The following is a 25272-nucleotide window of genomic DNA, read 5'->3' on the forward strand; positions in this document are numbered from 1 at the left end:
AAATATTAATTTTACCACCTAAATGTATGCCTAAATCATTTTGGGCTGCCGTTTAACTTCATTTGATTTTTAAAAACTTAATCCCCCCCTGCTTTATTGAAGTATAATTGACAAATAAAATTGTAAGATGTTTATTCATTTATCTATTTATGTATTTACTGAAGTACTCTTGACATGCAATGTTATGTTAGTTTCAGGTGTACAGCCCAGTGATTTGCTCCTTCTAGACATTACTCAGTGCTGGTCTCATGAGACATGTAAAGTGTACAATGTTATGATACGATACATGTATACGCTGTGAAAGGTATCCCTTTGAGTTAACACATCCATCACCACATTTATTTATTTATTTAAATAATATTTATTTATCCACCATATATATAATTATTAATTATTAATATATATATTAAATAAATAATATCCACCTAGTGTGGAGCCCAGTGTGGGGCTTGAACTTAGCGCCCTGAAATCAAGACGTGAGCTGAGATCAAGAGTCAGATGCTCAACTGACTGAACCACCCAAGCGTTTTGTATTCACTTTTGTGTGTGTGCGAGAACACTGAATTTCTCCTCTTTCATCAAGCTTTAGTTACACAAAGCAGTGTGATCAGGTACAGTCACCATGTTACATGACAGCCTCAGATCTTACTCATCTTATAATTGAAAGTTTGTACCCTTTTGTCACCTTTATTTCCGCCAGGCCCAGCCCCTGCCTGGCGACCAATTTTGTTTTGTTTTTCATTCCACATAGAAGTGAAACCATGCGATATTTGTCTTTCTCTGGCTTATTTAACTTCATTTTTTTAAATGTTTATTTATTTTTGAGAGAGACAGAACACAAGCAGGGGAGGAGAAGTGAGAGAGAAGGAGACACAGAATCCGAAGCAGGCTCTAGGCTCTGAGCTGCCAGCACAGAGCCCGATGCGGGGCTCGAACTCTTGAACTGTGAGATCATGACCTGAGCCCAAGTCAGCTGCTTAACCAACGGAGCCACCTAGGTGCCCCTAACTTCATTTTTTTTAAGTTTATTTTTATTTATTTTTGGGAGAGATATAGAGAGCAAGTGGGGGAGGGGCAGAGAGAGAGGGAGAGAGAATCCCAAGCAGGCTCCATGCCGTCAGCACAGAGCCTGATGCGGAGCTTGAACTCACAAACAGCGAGATCATGACCTGAGCTGAGATCAAGAGTTGGGTGCTTAACTGCCAGGTGTCCCTTATTTAACTTCATTTGAATGGAACCCTACTACATATAGTCTTTCTGTTTTGTTTTGTTTCCATCTCTTTTGTTCAACATTATGTTTCTGAACATCATTCATATCTTCTTTTTTTTCATGATCTGTGATTTTGTTTTTAATTATCTTAAGCTTTATCGTATAATTTACAAATTTGTGCTGATGATATATCTCCTCTACTTTAATCCTTCTAATGAGCTGGCAAAAGCACCATTACCAATCGTGCGTATGCCGTAATTCTGCAGTTGTGTTCCTGAACAGCTGTTTAGAAGACAATCCTGAATTGTAACTTAGTCTGACTTAGTAAAGAATTCAGAAGCCAAGTTTGCTACTATAACTTGTCACACTGAATTTTAAAAGCATCTGAGCTTATAGATTATCTGTAAAATGTGAGAAGTAGTAAATATTCTTTATGTAATATTATACATAAACCATACTAAAATGCCTTTCATTAAGCAAAAGGCAACATTTTAGATGCAGGGAATTTTAATTAAATTGGCACAGTTAAGATCAAAAAGATAAAGTGGACATTGCCAGCCTATCCTCAGCCCTTACCTTTAACAAGCTAACGAACACAACCTGAAATACAGCTAAATCTTGCTGTTCTATGAGACAGTGAAAGGATTTCCTCAGTATTTAAATATATTAATATGACCAGTTTCATAAATCTAAATATAAAACCAATCTCCGATAGGTTCAGAGATGGCATTTACCATCTCTATGAAAGGACGAATATTACTGATCAATTCCAATCCTTTTATTTATTTTTTTTAAGATTTTATTTTTAAGTAATCTCTGCACCCAATGTGGGGCTCGAACTTACAACCTGAGTCAAGAGTCACCCACCAAGTGAGCCGGCCAGGCTCCCCTCCAATCGTATCTCTAGAAGGGGAAACCAGTGACAGCACTTGCTGACCCAGAATTACTATCAAAGTTCAAAAAACTGATCACATGCATTTAACCATAAGCCAATCTTATTTAAATCAGGACTGTCCAAAAGAAATATTTTATCAGCCATTCATGATCTGGATTCTGGTGTATGAGATCAACTTAAATACGGTACACATAAAAGGAGTCATGAGACATTTTTGTTTTGTAATAAATAAGGCAGTGGCCAACTTTACTCCTCAGCAGCTCCTGAGATAAGCTGTCAAATCTGCCCTCTCTCCTCTCTTCTTAATGCCAGTGAAGATGCCATTTTTGTTCCAGGGATGTACTTCTTGGGATTCTCCAATATTCCATCAGTGTCTCTTCTCCCAAGTAATGCCTTTGTTCTTCATGGCATCCAGGTAAGAAAATCCAGGGGCCTGAGGTGCCCGGCTGGCTCAGTCGGTTGAGTGTCTGACTCTTGATTTCGGCTCAGGTCATGATCTCACAGTCGTGGGATGGAGTCCCATGTAGAAAAAAGAAAACCTAAGGGCCTGGACTGCCTTTTGTCCAAAGAAACCATGGAGACTTGGCGCAGTCTTGGGCTTGCTTCCCTTTTCCACAGTATGGCATTGGGTACACTTCTGAACAAAAAATTTGCCCTTCTCAACATCACCTGTTTTTAAATTGCTCTTTCTTCACGCATGAAACAAAGGTGGACATCCTGCTCTCTAAGCATTCATATTTTCTGTAGTTTTAGCTTATCTATGTGTCTGTCGTTTGTGTACACGTGTGGAAGTGTCTCTAGGGGATAGTGGAATTGCTGGGCGAGGGCCTAGTGTATCCTCAGCTTGGATAGATGGTAGCAAACTGTTTCCAGAGTGGATATACAAATTTACACTCTGGTAGTTTGGTGGATGTCTGATGGTTTCTCTTCCAGTTTTAATTTGCATTTCCCTCATCATTGACGGATTTCCTTTTTTGAAAAGTGCCTATTCAAATTTTTTGCCCCTTTTTCTATTGGGTTGCTATTTCAGTTCTTTATTGCTGCATGAAAAACCACTCCAAAACTTAATAATTTAAATAGCAACAATAATTTACTTGGCTCATGGATCTTTAATTTGAGCAGGGTGCAGCCTCAGCTGGGATGTTTCAATGGCTGCTCTTTGGACCGGCTGGAGAATAGCTTCCTCACAGCATCAAAGTCTCAGGGCAACCAGACTTCTTACATTGTAGCCAGTTTCCCCCACAGCAAACATTGCAAGAGGTGTAGGTGGAAAATGCAAGGCTTCTTTTGATCTAGTCTTGCATGTCCCAGTAGCGTTCTATTTGTCAAATGTGGGGTGCCTGACTGGCTCAGTTGGTAGAGTGTGTGGCTCTTGATCTTGGTGCTGTGAATTCAAACCCCACTTTGGGTGTAGGGTTTACTTAATATTTGTCAAACGAGTCACTAAGGCCAATCTAGATTCAAGGGAATGGGGAATTAGATGCCACCTTTCAATGAGATGAACAGGAAAAATTTATAATCATTTTCATCTCCTGCAGTTGTAGAGCTTTTCTTATTGAAAAACTCCTTCCTACTAAGGAGTTCTGTATATATTTTGTATTAGTCCAATGTCAGTTACATGTTTTGGGATGAGCTCTTCCATCATGGCTTTCTTTTCACTCTTTTTATCCCCGCCCTGCTTTGTGGCTTTTTGAATCTTGTTTAGGAAGTTTTTCTCTCCCTCTGAGTCATGAAAATATTCTCTTAAAATTTTTCTAACTTTCTGGGGCACCTGGGTGGCTCAGTAGGTTAAGTAACCAACTTTGGCTCAGGTCGTGATCTCGAGGTTCACAAGTTGGAGCCCTGCATTAGGCTCTGTGCTCACAGCTGAGAGCCTGGAGCCTGCTTCGGATTCTGTGTCTCCTTCTCCCTCTGCCACTCTCCTCCTGCCACTCTCTCTCTCAAAAAAATAAATAAACATTAAAAAAAAAACCTTTCTAAACTTCTAAAAGCTTTCTAATTTTGTCTTGCTTATTTAGGTATTTAATTCACGCAGAATTTACTTTAGTGTGTGGTGGTGAAGTAGTAGTTTTTCCCCCCATATGTTTATTTAGTTTATTTAAATACCATCTATGAGGAAGAATAGTTTCACCACTGCTCTGTGGTCCACTTTGCCAGATATCAGCTGTTTGTTTCTGTAAGTGTCCTTTCTGGGCCCTCCATTCTGTTCCACTCTATTTGTCCTTAGCTCGTGAATACCAATGAACTTCTTTTGCATTGTAATAGGTCTTACTATCTGGTGGAGTAAGTTTTCCCATCTTGTTCTTTAAGGGTGACTTAGCTGTGTTGGCCCTTTACACTTCCCACAAATTTTAGAATCACTTGACAAGCTCCACCAAAATATCTGCTGGGATTTTTTTAAAAATTTAATTTAATTTTTTAATTTACATCCAAGTTAGTTTGCATATAGTGCAACAATGATTTCAGGAGTAGATGCCTTAATGCCCCTTACCCATTTAGCCCATCCCCCCTCCCACAACCCCTCCAGTAATCCTCTGTTCTCCATATTTGAGGGTCTCTTATGTTTTGTCCCCCTCCCTGTTTTTATATTATTTTTGCTTCCCTTCCCTTGTGTTCATCTGTTCTGTGTCTTAAAGTCCTCATATGAGTGAACTCATATGATATTTGTCTTTCTCTGACTAACTTCGCTTAGCATAATATTCTCTGGTTCCATTCGTGTAGTTGTGAATGGCAATATTGCATTCTTTTTGATTGCCGAGTCATACTGAATTGTATATATACACCACATCTTCTTTATGAATTCATCCATTGATGGACATTTGGGCTCTTTCCATACTTTGGCTATTGTTGATAGTGCTGCTATAAACATGGGGGTGCCTGTGTCCCTTCGAAACAGCACACCTGTATCCCATGGATAAATGCCTAGTAGTGCAATTGCTGGGTCGTAGGGTAGTTCTATTTTTAGTTTTTTGAGGAAACTCCATACTGTTTTCCAGAGTGGCTGTACCAGTTTGCATTCCCACCTCTGCTAGGATTTTGATTGGCATTGACACCTACTCCATACTTAGTCTTCCAATATTTATTGATCATATGTTTTTGCCATTATTTAGGTACTCTTTTGTCCTTATTAATAGATTTTTACTTGCCCACTTTTTGTCTCCCCCCCCCCCTTCTTAATATTTATTCACTTTTGAGAGACAGACAGAGAGTGTGAGCAGCGGAGGGGCTGAGAGAGATGGAGACACAGAATCTGAAGCAGGCTCCAGGCTCTGAGCTGTCAGCACAGAACCTGACACAGGGCTCAAACTCACGAACCACAAGATCATGACCTGAATCAAAGTCAGACGTTCAACTAACTGAGCCACCCAGGCACTCCATTTTTTGTCCCATTTAATCCATACGTTTTTCATAGTTTTTGGTATGACTATAAATGTTATCTCTTTTTTCTCTTTCAATCCATTGCAATGTGGTGAATATCACTAATTGATTTTCTAATGTTAAACCAACCGTCATTCCTAGAATAGACCAGATTTAGTCATAATGAATTATCCTCTTTGTATATTGTTGGATTTTGTTGGCTAATGTTTTGTTTAGAATTTTTGTGTTTACTTTCATGAAAGTAATTGACTTGTAATTTTTATTTCTCTCTCTTTGTGCAGTTTTAGTATTAAAGTTAGACTGCCTTCATAAATAAGCTGGGCTGTGTTTTCTTTTTCTTTTTTTTTTATTCTCTGGAAAAGTTTTTGTAATATTGACATTATTTCTTTCTTAAATGTTTGGCAGAATTCACCAATGAAGCCATTTGGGCCTGGAAGATTTACATTTCTTTTTTTTTTTTTCCTTTTTTTTTTTTTAAGTTTATTTATTTGAGAGAGAGAGGGAAACAGAGAGAGAGAGAGAGAGAACACAAGCTGGGGAGGGGGAGAGAGAAGGAGAGACAGAATTCCAAGCGGGCTCCACAGCATTAGCGCAGAGCCTGATGTAGGGCTTGAACCCCAAACCACGAGATCGGATCTGAGCTGAGATCAAGAGTTGGACACTCAACCTACATTTCTTTAATAATTATAGGACTATTCAGACTTTCCATTTCTTTTGGTATAAGTTTTGGTAATTTGTATTTTTCAATGAAATGTATCCATTTCATCTGAATTTTCAAATATGTGTTCATAATATTTCCTCATTATTTTTATTGTCTATAGGCTTTTAAGTTTCTCTTCTTAGTCTTGGGTATGTGTGTGTGTGTGTGTGTGTGTGTGTGTGTTCTTTCTCTCTCTGTCTCTGTCTCTCTTTCTCTCCCTTTTTGATCAGTCTTACCAGGGGTTTTCAACTTTATTAATAATTTCAGAGAACCAACTTTTGGCTTTTTTAAAAAACATCTCTATTGTTCTATTGTATGTATTGTATGCTTGCTTTATATATTATTAATTTATACTCTATATTATTTTCTTTACTTTTTTGAGTTTTTTACTTTTCTTTTTCTAATATTTGAAAATATTTTTCAAATTTTCTCATTAATTTTCTGCCTTTCTCCATTCAAGACTATATAAATCTTTTTCTAAGTACCCTAAGGACTATTTTTGACAGAAGCACCAATTTTGATATGTAGTATTTTTGTTGTTATTCTGTTCTAAGTATTTCTAATTTCCATTTGTCGTTCCCTTTTTGTCCACTGGGCTGTTTAGGAGTAGATTTCTTAATTTTCAAATACATGAGGCTTTCTAATTATCTTTTTGTTATCAGTTACCAAGTTAATTACATTATTTTCAGAAATTATGTTTAATACTATTTCAGGTAAGCATGATCTTTTTGTAAACGTTTTATGTATATTTGAAAAGAATGTGTAGTCTGCTCTCATTGGTGCAGAGTTCTATATGTGTCCATTAGATCAAATGTGTTAATAATAATATTATTCAAATTGCCTACTTCTTCACTGAATTTTAATGATTTTGACTGCTTTTTCTATTACTGAGAGACGTGTGTTAAATTCTTTCATTATGATTTTGGATTTGTCTATGTGTGTTAAAAATTCTTTCATTATGATTTTGGATTTGTCTATTTCTTTTTGTAGATCTATAATTTTAGGTTTTTTTATATTTTGAGACTCTGTTATTCAGTACATATAAACTTAAAATTGTTATGTCTCTAGGGTGACAGAATAGATAAAAAGCCAAGACCCATCTATATGCTGCCTATAAGAGACTCATTTCAGACCTAAACACATATGCAGATTGCAAGTGAAGGGGTCGAGAAACATTTGTTATGCAAATGGTTGTGAAAAGAAAGCTAGAGTAGCAAAACTTATATTGGACAAAATAGACTTTAAAAGAAAGACTGTAGTAAGAGGCAAAGAAGGATGCTATATAATGATTAAGGGGATAATCCAACAAGAAGATATAACAATTGTAAATATTTATGCAGCTGACATGGGAGCACCCAGATACTTTTTTTTATATTAAATATAATTTATTGTCAAATTGGTTTCCATACAACACCCAGTGCTCATCCTAACAGGTGCCCTCCTCAATACCCATCACCCACTTTCCCCTGGGAGCACCCACATACTTCAAGCAGTTAATAACAAGCATAAAGGAAGTAATTGATAGTAATACAATAATAGTAGGGGACTCTAACACCCCACTTACAACAATGGACAGATCACCCAGACAGAAAATCAACTAGGAAATAGTGGCTTTGAATGACACATTGGGCCAAATGGATTTAACAGATATATTCAAAACATTTCATCCTAAGACAGCAGAATACACATTATTTTCAAGTGCCCACGTACATTCTTTAGAATAGATTGTGTATTAGCCCACAAAACAAGTCTCAACAAATTTAAAACAATGGAAGTCATACCATGAATCTTTTCTGACCACAATGCTATGGAAGTAGAAGTCCACCAGAAGAAAAAATCTGGAGAGAGCACAAGGTTAGTGCTGGAGAGAGTCAAGGTTAAATAGCATGCTACTAAACAATGAGTAGGTTGATGGAGAAATCAAAGAAGAAATAAAAAATTATATGGAAACAAATGAAAATGAAAATTCAACAGTCCAAAATCTTTGAGATGGAATAAAAGCTGGTCTAAGAGGGAATTTTATAGCAATACAAGCTACCTAAAGAAGCAAGAAATATCTCAATCTAATCTTATACGTAACAGATCTAGAAAAAGAACAAACAAAACCTAAAACCAGTAGAAGGAAGGAAATAATAAAGATCAGAGCAGAAATAAATGAAATAAAAAGTAAAAAAAAAACCAGTAGAACAAATCAATTACATCAGGAGCAGTTTCTTTGAAAATATCAATAAAATTGACAAACCCTTAGCCAGACTCAGTTTAAAAAGAGAGACAGAGAGAGAGAGACAGAGAGAGAGAGGACTGAAATAAACAAAATCAGAAATGAAAGAAGAGAAATGACAACTGACACCACAGAAATACAAAGTATTATAATATAATTTATGAAAAATTATGTGCCAACAAATTGAACAACGGAGAAGAAATGGATAAATTCCTAGAAGCATATAACCTCCCAAAATTGAATCAGGAAGAAATAGAAAATTTGAACAGACCAATTACCAGCAATGAAATTGAATCAACAATCCAAAACTCCAAACACACAAAAGCCCAGGACCAGGTGAATTCTACCAAACATTTAAAGAAGAGTTAATATCTATTCTTCTCAAATTATTCCAAAAAAAATAGAAGAGGAAGGAGAACTTTCAAATTCATTTTACGAGGCCTGCATTATTCTGATACCAAAATCAGAATAGGATGTTACCAAAAAAAAAAAAAAAAAAAAAAAAAAAGGCATTACAGGCAAATATCTCTGATGAACAGAGATGCAAAAATCCTCAACAAAATATTAGCCAACAGAACAGAACCCAACAATACATTAAAAATTTACCACAATCAAGTGGTATTTATTCCTGGGATGCAAGGATGGTTCAATATTCACAAATCAATCAATGTGATACATCACATCAGTAAGAAAAAGGCTAAGAACTATAGGATCATTTCAATAAACAAAGAAAAAGTATATGACAAAGTACAGCATCCACTCATGATAAAAATCCTCCACAAAGTATGGTTAGAGGGAAAATACCTCAATATAATAAAGGCCACATATAAAAACCCCACAGCTAACATCATCCTTAATGGGGAAAAACAGAGCTTTTCCCTTAGATCAGGAACAAAACAAGGATGTCCACTGTCACTACTTTTATTCAATATAGCACTGGAAGTCCTAGTGACAGCAATCAGACAAGAAAAAGGAATAAAAGCACCCAAATTGGTAAGAAAGTAAAACTTTCAGTATTTGCAGATGGCCTGCTCCTCTCTATAGACAACCTTAAAGACTCCAACAAAAAACTATTAGAACTGATAAATGAATCCATTAAAGTCACAAGATACAAAATCAGTGTACCGAAATCTGTTGCATTTCTATACGTTAATAATGAATCCACAGGAAGAGAAATTAGGAAAAGAATCCCATTTACAACTGCACTAAAAATAATAAACTACCTAGGAATAAACATAACCAAGGAGGTGAAAGACCTGTACTCTGAAAATTATAAAAAACTGATGAAAAAAATTGAAGATGACCCAAACAAATGGAAAGATATTCCATGCTCATGGGTTAGAGGAAAAAACATTGTTAAAATGTCTATACTACCCAAAGCAATTACAGACTTAATGCAGTTCCTATCAAAATACCAATAGCATTTTTCACAGAACTAGAAAAAATAAACCTAAAGTCTGTATGGAACCACAGAAGACCCCAAATAGGAAAAACAATCTTGCAAAAGAAAAACAAAGAAGGAGGTATCACAATTCCAGATTTCAAGTTATACTACAAAGCTGTAGTAATCAAAACAGTATGATACAGGCACAAAAATAGACACATAGATCGATAGAACAAGATAAAAAGCCTAGAAACAAAGCCACAATTACATGGTCAATTAATCTTCAATAAAGGAGGCAAGAACATTCAATGGGAAAATGACATTCTCTTTAACAAATGGTGTTGGGAAAATTGGACAGCTACTTGCAAAAGAATGAAACTGGACCACTTTTTTACACCATACACTGAAATGGATTCAAAATGGATTAAAGACCTAAATGTGAGACCTGAACCCATAAAAATCCTAGAAAAGCACACAGGGAGTAGTTGATTCTTTGACATCAACTGTAGCAGCATTTTTCTAGATATGTCTCCTGAAGCAAGGAAGCAAAAACAAAAATAATCTGTTGACACTACATTGAAGTAAAAAGTTCTGTGCAGCAATGGAAACCATTAACAAAATGAAAAGGCAGCCTAGTGAAGGAAGAGCTATTTGCCAATGGCATATCTGATAAAGGGTTAGTCTCCAGAATATATAAAGAACTTACAGAACTCAACACCCCAAAACCCAAATAATCCAATTAGAAATTGGGCAGAAAACATGAACAGACTTTTCTCCAAAGAAGACACACAGATGGCCAACCGACACATGAAAAGATGCTCAACATCACTCATTATCAGGGAAATGCAAATCAGAACTACAATGAGATATCACCTCATGCCTGTCGGAATGGCCAAAACAAAACAAAACAAAACACAAGAACAAGTGCTGGGCAGGATGTGGAGGAAAAGGAAGGAACCCTCTTGCACTGTTGGTGGGAATGCAAAGTGGTGCAGCCAAATTGGTGGAAAACAGTAAGGAGTTTGCTCAAAAAGTTAAAAATAGAACTACTCTATGATCCAGTAATTGCACTACCTGGTATTTACCCTCCCTCCCCCAAATACAAAAAAATAAATTCAAAGGAATACATGCACCCTTATGTTTACTGCAGCATTATTTCCAATAGCCAAATTATGGAAGCAGCCCAAGTGTCCATTGATAGATGAATGGATAAAGAAGTGGTAAATATACACAATGGAGTATTCTTCAGCCATAAAACAGAATGAAATTTTGCCATTTTCAGCAACATGGATAGAGGTAGAGAGTATAATACTAAGTGAAATAAGTTAGAGAAAGACAAATACCATATGATTTGGAATACCATATATGAGGAATATAAGAAACAAAACAAATGGAGCTTTTAAAAAAATGGAGCTATTATGTTTATTAGTGGTAAGAAATATAACTCATTTTAGCATGCTTTATCATTCACAACATTCATGGTACCTAAATACACTGGATTGAAATATTATTTGGACAATTCAGTTATGTGTTTCATACTTCCATACATTAAACAGCATTTTGTATGATTAAATAGAAAAAATTTCAACAAAATTAATTTTCAGATCAATTTTGAGTAAAACAGCCATCACAGAAATGCAGAACTGAACATTTATCCAGAACTTCTTGATCTTCCCAAACAGAAAATCTGTACCTATTAGACAACTACCCCTCCTCCCTCCCCCCAGCTCCTGGCAATGACCAGCCTACTTTCTGTTGTTATGAATTTGACTGCTCTAGGAAGCTCATTTAAGTGGTATTATATAGTGTTTGCCTTTTTGTGATTGGCTTATTCACTTCACATAATGAACATCATCCACAATTCTGATAAAAATCATCAGAATTTCCTTCCATTTTAAGGCTGAATAACATTCCATTATTCAGTATACGTATTATATATATTCAATAAATATATATAACACCTTTTGTTTATCTACGTATCTACCAAATGGACATTTGGGTTGCTTCCTCCTTTTGGCTATTGTGAAACTTTTTTTTTAATTTTTATTTTTGAGAGAGAGAGAGAGGGAGAGAGAGCAAGTACTCACAAGCTGGGGAGGGGCAGAGAGAGAGAGAGAGAAGGAGACACGAATCTGAAGCAGGCTCCTGGCTCTGAGCTGTCAGCACAGAGCCCGACATGGGGCTCAAACTCACAAACTGTGAGATCATGACCTGAGCTGAAGTTGGCTGCTTAACCCACTGAGTCACCCAGGCGCCCCTGTCCTTCTGGCTATTGTGAATGCTATGAACATTGGTATACAAATATCCCTTTGAGATCCTGCTTTCAATTCTTTTGAGTATATACCCAGAAGTGGAATTGCTGGACATGGTAATCCTTTTTTTTAAGTCTGTATTTTGCGAGGATTTTTTAAATTGAGATATAATTGACATACTAGTTTCAGGTGTGCAACTTAATGATTCAAAATAATCACAATAAGTCTAGTTAACATCCATCACCACACATAATTACAAAGTTCTTTTTCTTGTGTGGTGATTCTATTTTTAATTTTTGAGGAACTGCCATACTATTTTCCAAAGCGTTTGCACTTTTTTTACATTCCCACCAATGGTGCATAAAGATTCCATTTACTTCACATTCTTGCCAACATGTGTTATTGATTGATTGATTGATATTTTTTTGATCCTATGGGTGTGATGTGCTATCTCACTGTGGTTTTGATTCGCATTTCCCTCATGACAAAGCTGTTGAGCATGTTTCACATGCTTATTAGCCATTTATATATCTTCTTTGGGGGAATGTCTGTTTAATTCCTTTTCCCATTTTTTAAAATAAAAATAATTTTTTAATGTTTATTTTTGAGAGAGAGAGAGAGAGAAGCAGAGTGTGAGCGGGGAAGGGGCAGAGAGAGAAGGAGACCCAGAATCCGAAGCAGGCTCCAGGCTCTGAGCTGTCAGCACAAAGCCCGATGCGGGGCTTGAACTCACAGACTCTGAGATCATGACCTGAGTTGAAGTCGGAAGCTTAACCAACTGAGCCACCCAGGCATCCCCCCTTTCCCATTTTTTAATTGGGTTGTTTGTTTTTTGTTGTTGTTGAATTGTAGGAAAGGGTTTTAAGCAGGATGTCATAATTTGATCTGTGGTTTGGAGAGAACTGAACTTTTGCAGTAACCAGGTTGAGAGACCATGAGAGCCAGAGCCGCCAGCTGTGGGAGGAAGAACACTGCACACAGTGCTCTTCACAAAGGCTCACCTGCGCCCCCTTCCTGCTCTGGATCTTGGGTGGCCTCAGATGAGAGCGACCCAGGCCATTTCCTTGGATTCTGGGGCAAGTTTAGATCCTAGCCTTTGGAAGCTCCCAGGAGAGGCTCGGAGTAGTCCCAGGTCCATAGGAAATCCAGGGTTTCAGTCCTTCCATGTGGCCAAGCAGAGGATGGGTTTATAATTGGTGCTATAGGACACCTGTCTGCTGTTCTGCAGAGGTTGCCTGGCCTTGGGAGGAAATCGCAGAAAGTGACACTATGTTGGGACATATAAAAGCAAACTCTCCCAGTCCCCTTTCTGACTAGCAAATGGTTCAAAGGGCTGTAGAGCCAGACTGCCTGAGTTCAAATCCTACTCTGCCACTTACTAGCTGGGCAAGTTACATAACCTTCTAGTACCTCAGTTTCCTCCTCTGCAAAATGGGAATAACTAGCATGCCTTCCTAATTAAGGATTGGGTGAAGATTAAATGAGTTAATGTGTGTAAAGTATTACGACTGTGCCTGGATCATAGTAAATGTTGGCTATTACTGTTATTTTCATTGAGACCGTGGTTGTCTGGCTTCTGACCAACAGCCCAGTTGCCCTCAGCTCTCCCAGGTCCTGTTCCCCCCTCTCTCCAGTGACCTCTTGCGGGTCGCAGCCGGGCCTGCTTCCCCAGCCGCCAGCAGGGGGCAGCATTGCACCACGGCTGCCTCTGGGCGGCGCAGTAGGTCCAGCCTCGGAAGCTGGGAGCTCCCTCGCGCTGTCCCCTATGTCCCGGCGCCGCGAGCAAGAGGGCTCGGTGAGCGCGTCTCTGCTGGACCCCGGGCTCCTCTCCTGGCCTGGCGTCTCTCCTTCACCTGCGCGAGGCTCTTGGCCCCCGCGACTTCTTTATTTCTCTGCCTCTGTGCAGCCCGGAGGAGCTCTCGCGTGCTCTGCTTCCCATGCACCATCTCCCCATCTGTGAAATGGGAGTAATGGCACAGTGTCCTAGGGCCTGGTTCAGGCCGGCTGCAGAGTGACGGGCAGGAAATGTTTTAACCTCCGCCACGGCTTTCCGTAGAAAGTAGGCTAGACAGGGCTGGCGTCAGGCCGGGGGGTTATCTGGGCAAGTGCGACCAACTGAGGGAAAGTGTGGCCATGAGGGTGTACACACTGGCTTCTGGTCCAGTCTGTGGCTGGTTGTGTGGTCCTGAAGAGAGCGCTGATCTGGGCGTGAGCACATGCCATTCTTGAACCTGCTCAGCGCCTTTGCTTGTCCTTCCTGGAATGCTCCCCTGTTTGCTCTTCTAACCTACTCTATGCTCCTCAGACGTTTTTTAACAGCCTCCTAGGTCTCCCAGGGCCTGGCATCAGCTTCCCTTGGCTCCAACATCAGTCCTGGCCCTGCCTGTGCCAGGCTCTGGGCCTCGCACCAGGACTCCTATCTGTCTCACATGGCTCTTAGTAGTGGACCACAGGAGTGGCCTGGCATGAGTTAAAGAAGGTCTCAGGTCAGTGATCCCTGTCCTAGGGTCTCAAGGACTCTAGGGGTCTAGCCCTTGGCTGCCCTCCCTCATAGTTCCTGGAGGGGCTTGAACACTGGCCAAGGGGACCCCACCGTCACCATCTGTGGTCACACACCTCTAGCAGATGATGACAGATGCAGTGCACCTTCTTTAGGAACCTGGGACAGGAAAGACCTGTCAAAGAGCCATGAACTGACAGAGAGCACTCAGTGACCCGAGTGAGCAGGAAACGCACATTAAAACAACTTTGAGACCCAACTTTTCACTTACCAAAATAAGCAAAACACAAGAAATTAACAATGCCTAGTGTTGTGAAGGTACAGAGAAACATTTTCATAAATCGGTCATGGAAATGTAAATTGGTTTTAAAAAACAGCCTTTGAGGGCAATTTTAGAAATACATATTAAGAGATTTAAATTATGCATAACCTTTCTAGGCATTTATCCTAAAAAAAGTAATTGCATAAAAGCTGAACATGCCTGTATAAGTACTTTTACAGGCGCATTGTTTATAATGGTAAAAGTGGGAAAAAGCCATCCCACAGCAAGTGACTGGTTAAATAAAGTATGATAGGTCTGTGGACTAGAACTGTAATCAGTCATTAAAAATCATGTTTTCAGAAAACAATTTCATGGCGGGGGAAGTGCTCATATTAGAATGTTCATTCACTTATTAATTAATTCATTGATTTAACTAACATTTATTGAACATCTAGACATACCAGACATTGTTCTAGATACAGAGAATACAATTATAAACAAGGTAGATACTATTCTTCTTCTCATGAGGCTTATCTTCTAGAGGGAGGAGACAGACAATAAACAAGCAAAAATTAAATAATTTCAGATAGTGGTACTTCTGTCTGCTTCTATTTAAAAAAAATATCTGAATAGAAAAAAGCACAGAGGAAACACTCATAATGTCAACAGTGGCTATGTCTGGCTGGTGATATCAGTTAGGATTTGTATTACAAATAACTGAAAATTTACTGCAGTACCTTAAATAGTCAAAGGCTTAACTGTCTCATGTGTCCAAAGCTGAAAAAGCCTACCATTTTCATCCGGTGGTTCTGCCATCCTGGGATGAGGCTGTCAGTCCCACGCTTGGCTTCTCAAGGTCACCAGATGGCAGCCTCTCTTCTGGATCGCCCATCCACATTCCAGGTTGGAGAGAAGAAGGGGGAAGAGCCAACTTTTTCCCCTTCGAGGCACCGCCTTTTTATTACCCAGGAGCAGAGCTTCAGCCAATGTCTCATTGGTCAGAAAGAGTCACATGGCTGCTTTTAGCTGAAGGAGGTTGCAGAAGAACATGGAAGTGGTGTGATGAGTGATTATAATTTTCTTCTCCATGTCTTCTGGCATTTTCTAAATCAAGCCAGACCCTAAAACAAGCTTTTGCATAGAGGATAAAAGGGCTTTTTGGGGTTTAAAAAAGGGGGTAGGGGTAGATTGCTACATGGGACACAAGAGCAGAGCGAAGGCCACAGCAGCTGGACTGCTGGAGGTCTCTCCTGATGATTCCGGTGTCTCTTGGTGTGTGGACCACCTCAGGCTAGTGCTGCTCTGAGAACACGCAGTGAAGTGCAAGTCCATGGCTGCCCCATGAGGGCTCTTCCCTCCGCGGGCTGCCTTGCCGGCCTGCCCTAGCTGTCTCTACTTGCTGGTCTGCAAGAGGGGTGGATGTGTGCTAATGCAAAGCTGGGCCCACTGGCCATTGGGCCTCTCTCTGCAAACAAGCTGGAGTTTGTCCCCCTGCACAGGCCCCCAGGGGCTCACGCCAGACCCACCTGGCTTTGCATCCTGGCTTCCTTTTTGTGTTCATGTCCTATGGCTGCTGTATCAAATGATCACAAACTGGGTGCCTTAGAACAACAGAAATTTATTCTTTCATAGTTTTGGAGGCCAGAGGTCTGAAATCTGGTGGGGCCACGTTTCTTCCAGAAGCTCTAGGGGAGAATGTGTCCTTGCCTCTTCCAGATCCTGGTGGTTGCTGACGGTCCCTGGGCTTATGGTTGCATCTCTCCAATCCCTGCCTCTGTGATCACGTCACCTTCTGTTTGTGTGTCTACCTCTGTCTCTCTCTTATAAGAGACACTTGTGACGGCATTTCGTGTCAACCCAGGTAATCCAGGACAATCTCATCTTAATTCCTTAATTACATTGGCAAAGACATTTTTTTTTTTTTTCCTGAATAAGGTCACATTTACAGATTCTGAGGATTAGGATGTGGATATCTTTTGAGGGGCCACCTTTCAGTATATCATACCCATTAACTGTCCAGTGACTTTACTGCTTTGAGCCTCAGTGATCGTGTCTATAGATTGGGGATGAGAAGCCCATTCTCACAGCGCCTTGTGGTGACCACCAAACTTATGAGCAGGAGGTCTGGGCCTCTCTGTGGTGGAGCCCTGCCCCTCCCCTCTGTTCTCATCTCCTAGGGCAGCGTCCCCCTCCTTCCCTTTTGTCATTGACCTGTTCTGATCCCGGAGATGGTTGAAGAGGAGCTGGGAGGCGTAGACTGTGAGGGCCTCCAGTCTGCAGACCCTTGTCCCCATCTCCACTGTTTCTCCTTCTTGCATTGTGGGCGCCCCCTCTCAGTGAGGTGTGTGTGGTGCCCAGGCATGGAATGTGGCAAGGGTTAGACACAGACAGGCTCCCTTCCTCCCCTGGGGGCCTCCTGCTGGGGCTTCTGCCCCCTCCTACCACCCCTGTTTTCCCACCAACACCCTGGGACTCTCTTTTCCAGAGCAGTCTCTGGGAAGTTAGGGACCTTGCCCAAGGTTGCACAGCCTATTAGCAGTGGCTCCAGGGCCTGTGTTGTCTCCCCACCTCATCTGAAGTCGACTGGGCAGCCCCTGCTCCAAGCCGAGGCCCTAGGAACATCCCTGGGAGGTAGAACGTTCGTCCTTTGGGTTTACAGGGTGCTAAATGCGTCATGACAACCAGACTGGAAAAAAATCAATCACAATTTCATTTCATCTCCAGATAAAAGAAGAGGTTTACAGGCCAGAAAACCTCCTTATGGAAATTGGTGTGTCCATGAGCAGGGTGATCTGATCTGTTAGGGCTTGTTTCTAGCAGGAGGCCTGGGTTTGGGGAAGAGGTTATCTGCCAGATGACCCAGGGCTCCAGGCAGATACAGTTTCCCTAATCCCCACTCCCATGGGAAAATGGGAGGGGCTAGCTTTGAGAGACTGCAGGTCCGGGTTGGTGCGAGCTGCTGGGCTGCACCTGGCTTAGGATGGGATGAGGTGGGAGGCGGTGGGCCTCTCACATTCAGTCAACAGAGTGGCCTGGGTCTCCACTGTGTAGCTCCCAGTCGGTGTGCGGGTTGACACTTGAGCACCCCATTACAGTTGTGGAGCAGGCCAGGACTGGGGTCTAGTGAGCCTCACCTCACCTGTGAACACCTGCAGCCCCATCCCTGCGGGGGGCAGAGGACATATGATTGGCACAGAGTGTTCTTGGCAGAGCCAGGGTTGGAGTCTCCTGTGAGCTCCCTGGTGGCCGGGGACAAGGGCCTCACCCCTCTATCGTGACTCTCCATTGCACACCAGTGGCCTTCTGGCTCCCTCCCCTAGGACACCCACTGAAGACACACAGTTGACACATTTCTGGCTGTGGAGACACCCGGGGTGCTGCTCTGTGTATGGGGACCAGTGAATCTAGCCTCAGCATCTCTCACCTGGGCTATTCTGGCAACTTCTGCCCAGGGCATTCCACCAACTCTTCCTTCACATTCTCTCCCCTGTGCATTTCTTCATGTGCTTCTCCCTCCACTCTTTCCCTCTTGCTGTTCTCTCTGCTTGAAATGTGTACCTTTCTCCTTAGTTCACAGTCTCAGCTCAACCTGCATGGAGCCCACTGCGGTGGAGGGCAGGGGCAGGAAGAGCCCTGGGCGGTGGTGGGAGGGATGGGGGCATCTGCGGAGCTCTGTGTCCTGGATCTAGAGCCCTGGACAGTGGCTCTTGAGGGTGTGGAGCCCTGAGTTTGGCTGTAGGGACGGACAGACAGACCAGGGTTCAGTTCCCTGCTACTTGGTCCTTCCTGGGGAATTGGGAGCTCCTCCGAATGCAAAAAAGCTAAGGCTCAGGGGATGGGGAAAGAGGGAAAAGCCTCCCCAGGCCGTGTAACTGGGAAGCAGGGACTCCAACAGGCAACACGGGTGGGGTTTTGTGCTCAGGGAGAGACTCACTGGGGCTGTGATTTTTACACTTTAGACTCTCATCTGTGGAATGCTTTCCTCACAAGCAATGGACCCAGAATACCCACGTGCAAGACATAGGAAGTGGGGTGGGTCTAGAGCCCCAAAGGCCCTGAGCCTCCTCTGAAGACCTTCCAGATCCAGGCTGGGGAACACACACCTGGAGGATCACTGCTTTGGAGGAGGTTGGGACTCAGACTGCCCCAGGAGGCCTGGGACTAAGAATGACAGTCCACAGGGATCCCTCCTGGGAGCCTTCCTTCCTTCTTTCCGCTCTCCCTTGGCATGCGGTAATGCTTTTGTGCTCTTTGGCCTGCCTTGTCTGATCTTCAGAGGAGCCTATAGAAAGGATGCACCTTGCTGGACTCTCAGGAGGCCAAGGGGAACCTGGAAGTCAGTATGAGAGCCCCAGATGGGCCTGAGCTGGTATTTGGTTCTACCACCCACCCTGCCTAGAGAGCATGGGTCCAGGGGCCAGACGTCTGTGGTCCAGCTTGTTTTTTCGAAGGAAGTAACTTTTTATGCGGGTAACTGTTTAGACTACCTTGGTTTTAAGCAGACTGAGAGCCCTGTCCTGGGCCCTAGTTTCCTGACCATATAATGAGGATAAAGAAGGGGTCTCTACCCTGCAAAAATAAGGTGCTCTATCTAGGGAGGACACACTACTGTACAGTTTTCTTCCTCCTCACTGGGAATGGTTCCAGCAAGCAGAAGTCCTCCTCTGCCTGGGCTGCCAGCCATGGGTGCCATACTGTGCCACTGGCAGTGCAGTGGAGAGGGTACCTGGAGAAGGTGCAGCACCTGAGTGTGGGCAGAGAATGGGGCATACAAGTGGGTCCTGCCCTGGTGACTCCACTCCCCCATCCCCAACCTCAGGAAAACCAAGTGAATAGAAGGCTCAAATAGTAGAACGAGCGATGCAAAAGATTGCTGGCTTGGGAAATTGAAAGTAAAAGCCCATGAGGCTAACCAAGAGTAAAAGAAAATAAGAAAATATGGTAATATAAAAGAAGATCAAATAAAATAAATATAAGCTGAGAAACCGTGAAAGTGAGATGAAAGAGGTTGGCAAGAAAGGGTAAGGAAGACAAAGTGGAGGTGGGCCATTTACATAGAACTGGAGAGCCAAAGGGGGAATAAGCGATAAATACAGGTTTTTGTTTTTTTGTTTTGTTTTGTTTTTGTTTTTGTTTTAAAGAAAAACCCAGTGGATTAAAAGGGGCAAGTGGCAGTGAAGTTTTCTGAGCTCAGAATCCTGGCAGAGGGTGGGTTTTCTGGAGCCCACGGGCCCAGCCTGGAACTCAGGCTGCAGGGCTCCAAGCCTGGCTCTTTCTAAGTTGCTGGCGGACCCCACCTTAGGGAGATGACCTCAGGACTTGGGTTGGCCTCCTCCTAGTGTACTTGGGAGACCGTGTCTTCTCTGTCAAAGCCTGCAGAGAATCCCCCCAGGCTGGGCTTTGGTCTTTCTTGCCAGCAGCAACCTTCACGTAGGGCCTGGGCTGAATTGTCTTAGAAGTTCCGGGTGGGCTCTATGCTGGGGAGGGAAGAGGAAGGCAGTTTTTCAGGGTACAGTATCATATCTCATTTGGGGGGCTCTCTGGGAGGAAACATGATTGGGGAGGGGCACCTCTGCAGGGGTTGGGCAGACAGGATTCCAGCTGGCCCTTCCGTAGCACAGTTATTGGCTGGGTTGAGAAAGGAGAGGTGTGCATTTCTGGAATGACAAAGCTTTAAGTTACAATGATCATGGCTTCCTAGCCAACCACCATGGCCTCTCACTTTGCCTTGAGGTTTGTCTGTAGCTTCAGCAATAAACTACTGGCTTCTAGCAGCCTTCCACTTGAGATTCCTGAGGGGCAATCGATCTTTTTACGGCCTTCTTTATTTCCTTGTATGCAAAATGGGAGCGCCACCTCACAGGTAAGATGTAGTGTACTGGGCACAATGCCCACCTGTGGTATATGCTAAATAAATGTAGTTACAATCAGTATGACTGAATATCTCTTTAGTAAAAGTAATCACCTGTATTGGCTGAACTCTGTGCAAAAGAAGGATTTATTGACTCACTTTTAATTTCTGTGAATACATCTTTGTGTAGTTAGGAGCAAATCAAGAAGACTGAGTCCTGGGTCTGCCAGCAACTGACCTGATGCGTTGGGTAAGTCACTCCTTTATCTGAGCTTCGGTTTTCCTTTCTGTGCAATGGGTAGGTAATATATGACCCAGAGTTTGCTAATCTATCTTCTTCAGCCAAGTTATTACAGTGGGGGTGATCTTGCTCGTCAGGTAGAACTGCTTCACCAAGAGCCTGGTTTTGGGGAGGCAGCTTTGTGGTCTCAGGGGGTTATTAGGGCTTAAAGGGACTAGACTGGCTGGGATCAATAAGTAATTAAGGGTTTGATGAGCCTGATAAAGCCCCCAATAATAGCCAATGTCCTTGAAAGCTGGCAGTCCCAACCTCAGGTGGCAGAGAGGATTAACAGTCTTGCCTAGAGGTGGGTGTGCATAGGGAGGAGTGACCCTTGGGCCTGCCTCCCAGCTCCAGGAGAAATGTGACCTGTGCAGACTTCCCCTTGTGGCCAGGCAAGTGGAACCCAGGCCATTCCAGCCTGGCAGGGAAAGTCAGCCCGGCTGGGGAGTGGTAGGAGTATGAGCACTAGGAGATGAGCATCTGGGGATGGTGGAGGACCCCACTCTGTGGAAGGTAGAGGAGGAGAGGCTACCTAGGACAGGAGGGGAGGTTGCCCCAGGCCAACAGCTTCCCAGGGGGTTCCAACCTGAGTCACAACCCTCATGGCCCCAAACAGAGGGACCTCATCATCCAAACTAGAAACTGACAGAAGTCTCCTCAAAACTGTGTGTATTGATAGGTTGCTTTCTTAATATTTAGAAGGGAGGTCTTGAGGATTGTCCTGCTACAATCATGCTACCTCTACTTAGTGCTACTACATACATCAAGGAAACTTCTAACTGTGTTAGAAGTATCACATACTTTACTAACACACTGCAGAGGCCCAAACAAGTTGAGTTTGGGGATTTCTGACCCTGTGACTCTTGACCTCAGGTTTGAGCACCTACCGGACGACCACACCCACTATCTTTTCAAGGTGGACAGTCTCATAGGAACCAAATTGTTATATAATAAAGTCCATCATTTATTTCTCTACTTTCTATAACTTTTTGGCCAGCAAATGGTGGAATTTTGAGAGAATAAGAATGGAGGCATGGGTGAGTGGGGGTTTGGAGAGGCTGGGTGGGGCATACTTTATAACTTAAGGCCCCAAAGATAGGTTTCTTGAGGAAGTGCATTTGTGTGGGCACCACACCCAGCCCCCAAGCCCAACTGCCTTCAGGCCTGGTCATTCCTCTCTTCTTGCCCATTGGCCCCTCATCCTGGAAGCCGTTTGCCTGCTGGTGTGGTTCCTTGCTATTTCTCTAACCCAGCTTTTACTCTCCACCAGGCTGCCCCCACCAGGCTGAGTCAGCCCCAGCAGCCACTGCAAGGGCTGCCTCATTGCTCTCCAAGCTTGTACTTGGCCCTCTCTGCACAGCCACCTCCCCCACCTTTCCAAAGTAACATTTGTCAATGACTCCTCCGTGGTTGGCAGCTTGAGAGACACACACCCATGTGCGTGTGCGCGCGCGCACACACACACACACACACACATACACACACACACTTCTTTATCTTCCTGCCTTGGCTGGATAACCCGTGTTCAATGCCTGGAGGCCTCTCTTCCTTCTCCCTTGGTAACCTCCACTCAGCTTTTAGAACTGTCACCTCTTCCAGGAAGCCATCCCTGGCTCTTCTTCGCATGCTTGGCCACGTGTATACATGGCTCATTCAAGGTCCTCGTTACATCTTTTAATGATCTGTTTAGGTGTCCGCCTCTCCCACTGCACGGGGAGTTCCAGGCAAGGTCTGTTGTTAAGCCTCTCCAGGTCCCTTGCTTCCAGCGCAAGGCATGGCAGGTACCTTCTGGCTGACCGACTACAGGGCCAAGGGGCGCTCCTGGGTTTTCTCCAACGGCCCCTTACACTAGGCTCTGCCAGGCGCGCCCAGACCGAGCTTCCGCTGAATTGGGGTCCAGGAAGTCTCAGCTGTCTCCGCGAAATCTTGGGTGTGCCACGTGGAGCCCAGTCTGGGACTTGGGGGTGGGGGAGCTGCGCATCAGGCTTGCCACCTCCTCCCAGGCTTTTGAGCCCAGACTGGTTAACCCTGCATCTGGTGGTGGCCCACCGGAGGCATTCACCAGGCGGCAGAGAGAGCTGGTTCGGCGCGGGCCGCCAGGAGCGGGCTCTCAGCCCGGGCTCGCGCGTGAAGGCTCCGTGCAGAGTGGGGAGTCTGAGTACGCCGGCCGCTTGGAAGGCTCCTCACGTCCAGGCGCCGCGGTCACGGCTGCGCCGGTTTCCGGCCATGAATTAGGCTTCAGAGTCCGAGCCTTCTGCCTGACTCGCGGCTGAGCGCTGGGCCCGCGGGGCGGGGGATGGGCTCCCACCGAGGTCTGCGCCGCTAGCTAGGGCGCGAGCCTCGGCTCTGGCTCTGCTCCGCGACGCTCGGCCGCGTCGGGTCCCCTTTGGCTCCCCTTGCATCCCGGAGCCTGCCTCAGAGACCCGCCCCGTCTTTCTCTCCGCTACCCCTGGTGCTGCTCCGCTAGGGCTCTCTGTCCGGGGCGGGGGGCATGGCCGAGACGCTCGGAGGCTGAGGTCGCGGGCGCTCCGGGATCCCCCGAGGGCAGGCTGTGGCCGACCCTTCTCCATCCTCCTGCCCCCAGCGAACGGTGGGCATAAGACCCAGGGCCGCCAAGTGTCTGCGCGCCGCGGACTCGGCCGGTCCCTGCTGCCATGCCGGCCCCCGAGTGTCCCCCGGACGAGGAGCGCGGAGCACCGGGCGCCCCCTCCGAGCCGCGAGCGGGCGAGCGCCGCGCGGCGAGGCTGAGGCTCCGCAGTCACGTGGCCGAGAGGAGGGCGGAGGGGAGGGAGGCGGGCAGGGAGGGGAGGGGGAGCGGAGCCGAGGGGGAGGGGGAGGGGAGGGGGCGTCCTCCGCAGTTCGCTCCTCGCCGGGGCTCAGACACACAGCGAGCCCGGAGCCGCCGCGCCGGCCCGGCCGCCGCCTCCGCCGCCTCCGAAGCCGCCCGAGCCGCGGGAAGCGCCGCCGCCGCCGCCGCGGGCCGCCCCCGCCTCGCCGGCCTCGGCTCGGGCTGCCAGCGCCGCCGCAGCCGCCACCGGAGCGGGAGCGGGAGCCGGAGCCCGACCGCGCTGGGCTGGGCTGGGCTGGGCTGGGGCGGGCGCAGGGCGCAGGGGCGGGCGCGCGGGAGAAGACGCACGGGCGGGCTCGGCTCTCCCGGGGAGCGGCCCGGGACTGCACCCGGACCGGCGCCTCCCCGCTCCGCGCTGCCCTCGGCCTCGCCCCGGGCCCGGGCGGATGAGCCGCGCGCCCGGGGGACATGGAAGCGCTGACGCTGTGGCTTCTCCCCTGGATATGCCAGTGCGTGTCGGTGCGGGCCGACTCCATCATCCACATCGGTGAGCGCGGCGGGCAGCTGGGGCCGAGGCTGGGCGGGGGCCCCAGCGGCGTGGGGGGTGCGCGGCGTCCAAACTTGGCGGTTCCCCGGGCCGAGGGGCTCGGCGGGCGGTGCTCCCCCGAAGGGCCGCGCCGCGCCGCCCCGCGGAGGAGCTGTGCATGGGCCGCGCCGCGCTCCCGCGGGCTCTTCGCCGCTCCCCGGGGCTCCAATCCCTGCGGCCTCTGCCGACACTTAGGGCCGCCGCTGCGGGGAGCCCGGGGCTGGACGCGCGTCCGGACCCGCGCCCATGGCTGGGCCGTCGGCGGGCTCCGAGCAGCGGGGGGCAGGGGGTGGGCACGGCCCCGGGTCTCGCCAAGTTGGCAGGGCAGGATCAAAGAGGCCCCGACCGGAACCGTGTGTGAATGTGGGTGGGTGGGTGTTGTCAGCGTGTATCGCTGTGTGTGCGCCTGGCACCGTGTTGGTGTCACTGCGAGAGGGCGTTGGGATGTGTGGGTCCATCTGAGCCAGCGTTGGTGCGTGCACGACTGTCAGCCTGTTAGAGTGGACACAGTGTCTGCCTGTTTCCCCGGCGTGTGTCTGTGTATCTCGCAGTATATGTGTGGGTGTTTGTGTTTCTGGTTGTGGCGACTGCAGCCCAATCCTGGACAGTTCCAGAGTTTCCCGTGGTCCAAGTCTTGGGGGCCGGCAGACGGTCCAGGTGGTGGGAGCCGGGGGAAGAAGCGTGGGCGGCTGGGGGTGGGGAGGAGTGTGTGTGTGCGCTGAGCGGGAAGAGATGGATGGAGGGATAGAACCAGGAGAGATGAGCTAGAGGAGAAGAGGAGGGGGCGCGTGGAAGGGGAGTGTGTGGGAGTTGGTGGCGACAGGGGAGGAATCCCAGGAAGTTGGGCCAGGTTGGGGGGCTGAGAGCGGTTGCTTTGGGGGAGCCCCTCTGCAGTCGCCTTTCCGGAAGTTGGGAAAGACCAGCGAGCACAGAGAAACTGGGGGTTGGGAGGTGTGAGAAGG

The 25272-nt window shown here is 45.6% G+C and overlaps 1 protein-coding gene and 1 pseudogene across 1 annotated transcript in view; one reads left to right on the forward strand and one right to left on the reverse strand.

Annotated features, from left to right (window-relative positions):
* Window positions 1-2358: 2358 nt before the first annotated feature.
* Window positions 2359-17963, reverse strand: LOC115526913 (annotated as a pseudogene).
* Window positions 17964-24192: 6229 nt separating this feature from the next.
* Window positions 24193-25272, forward strand: part of LOC116738381 (glutamate receptor ionotropic, delta-1-like) — a 226952-nt gene continuing 225872 nt past the window's right edge. The window contains exon 1 of the mRNA XM_032595263.1: window positions 24193-24271. Coding sequence (XP_032451154.1) covers window positions 24193-24271 — 79 coding nt within the window. The remainder of the gene's footprint in view (window positions 24272-25272) is intronic.

Source organism: Lynx canadensis, chromosome D2 (genome assembly GCF_007474595.2).
Source record: "Lynx canadensis isolate LIC74 chromosome D2, mLynCan4.pri.v2, whole genome shotgun sequence".
NCBI lineage: Eukaryota > Metazoa > Chordata > Mammalia > Carnivora > Felidae > Lynx > Lynx canadensis.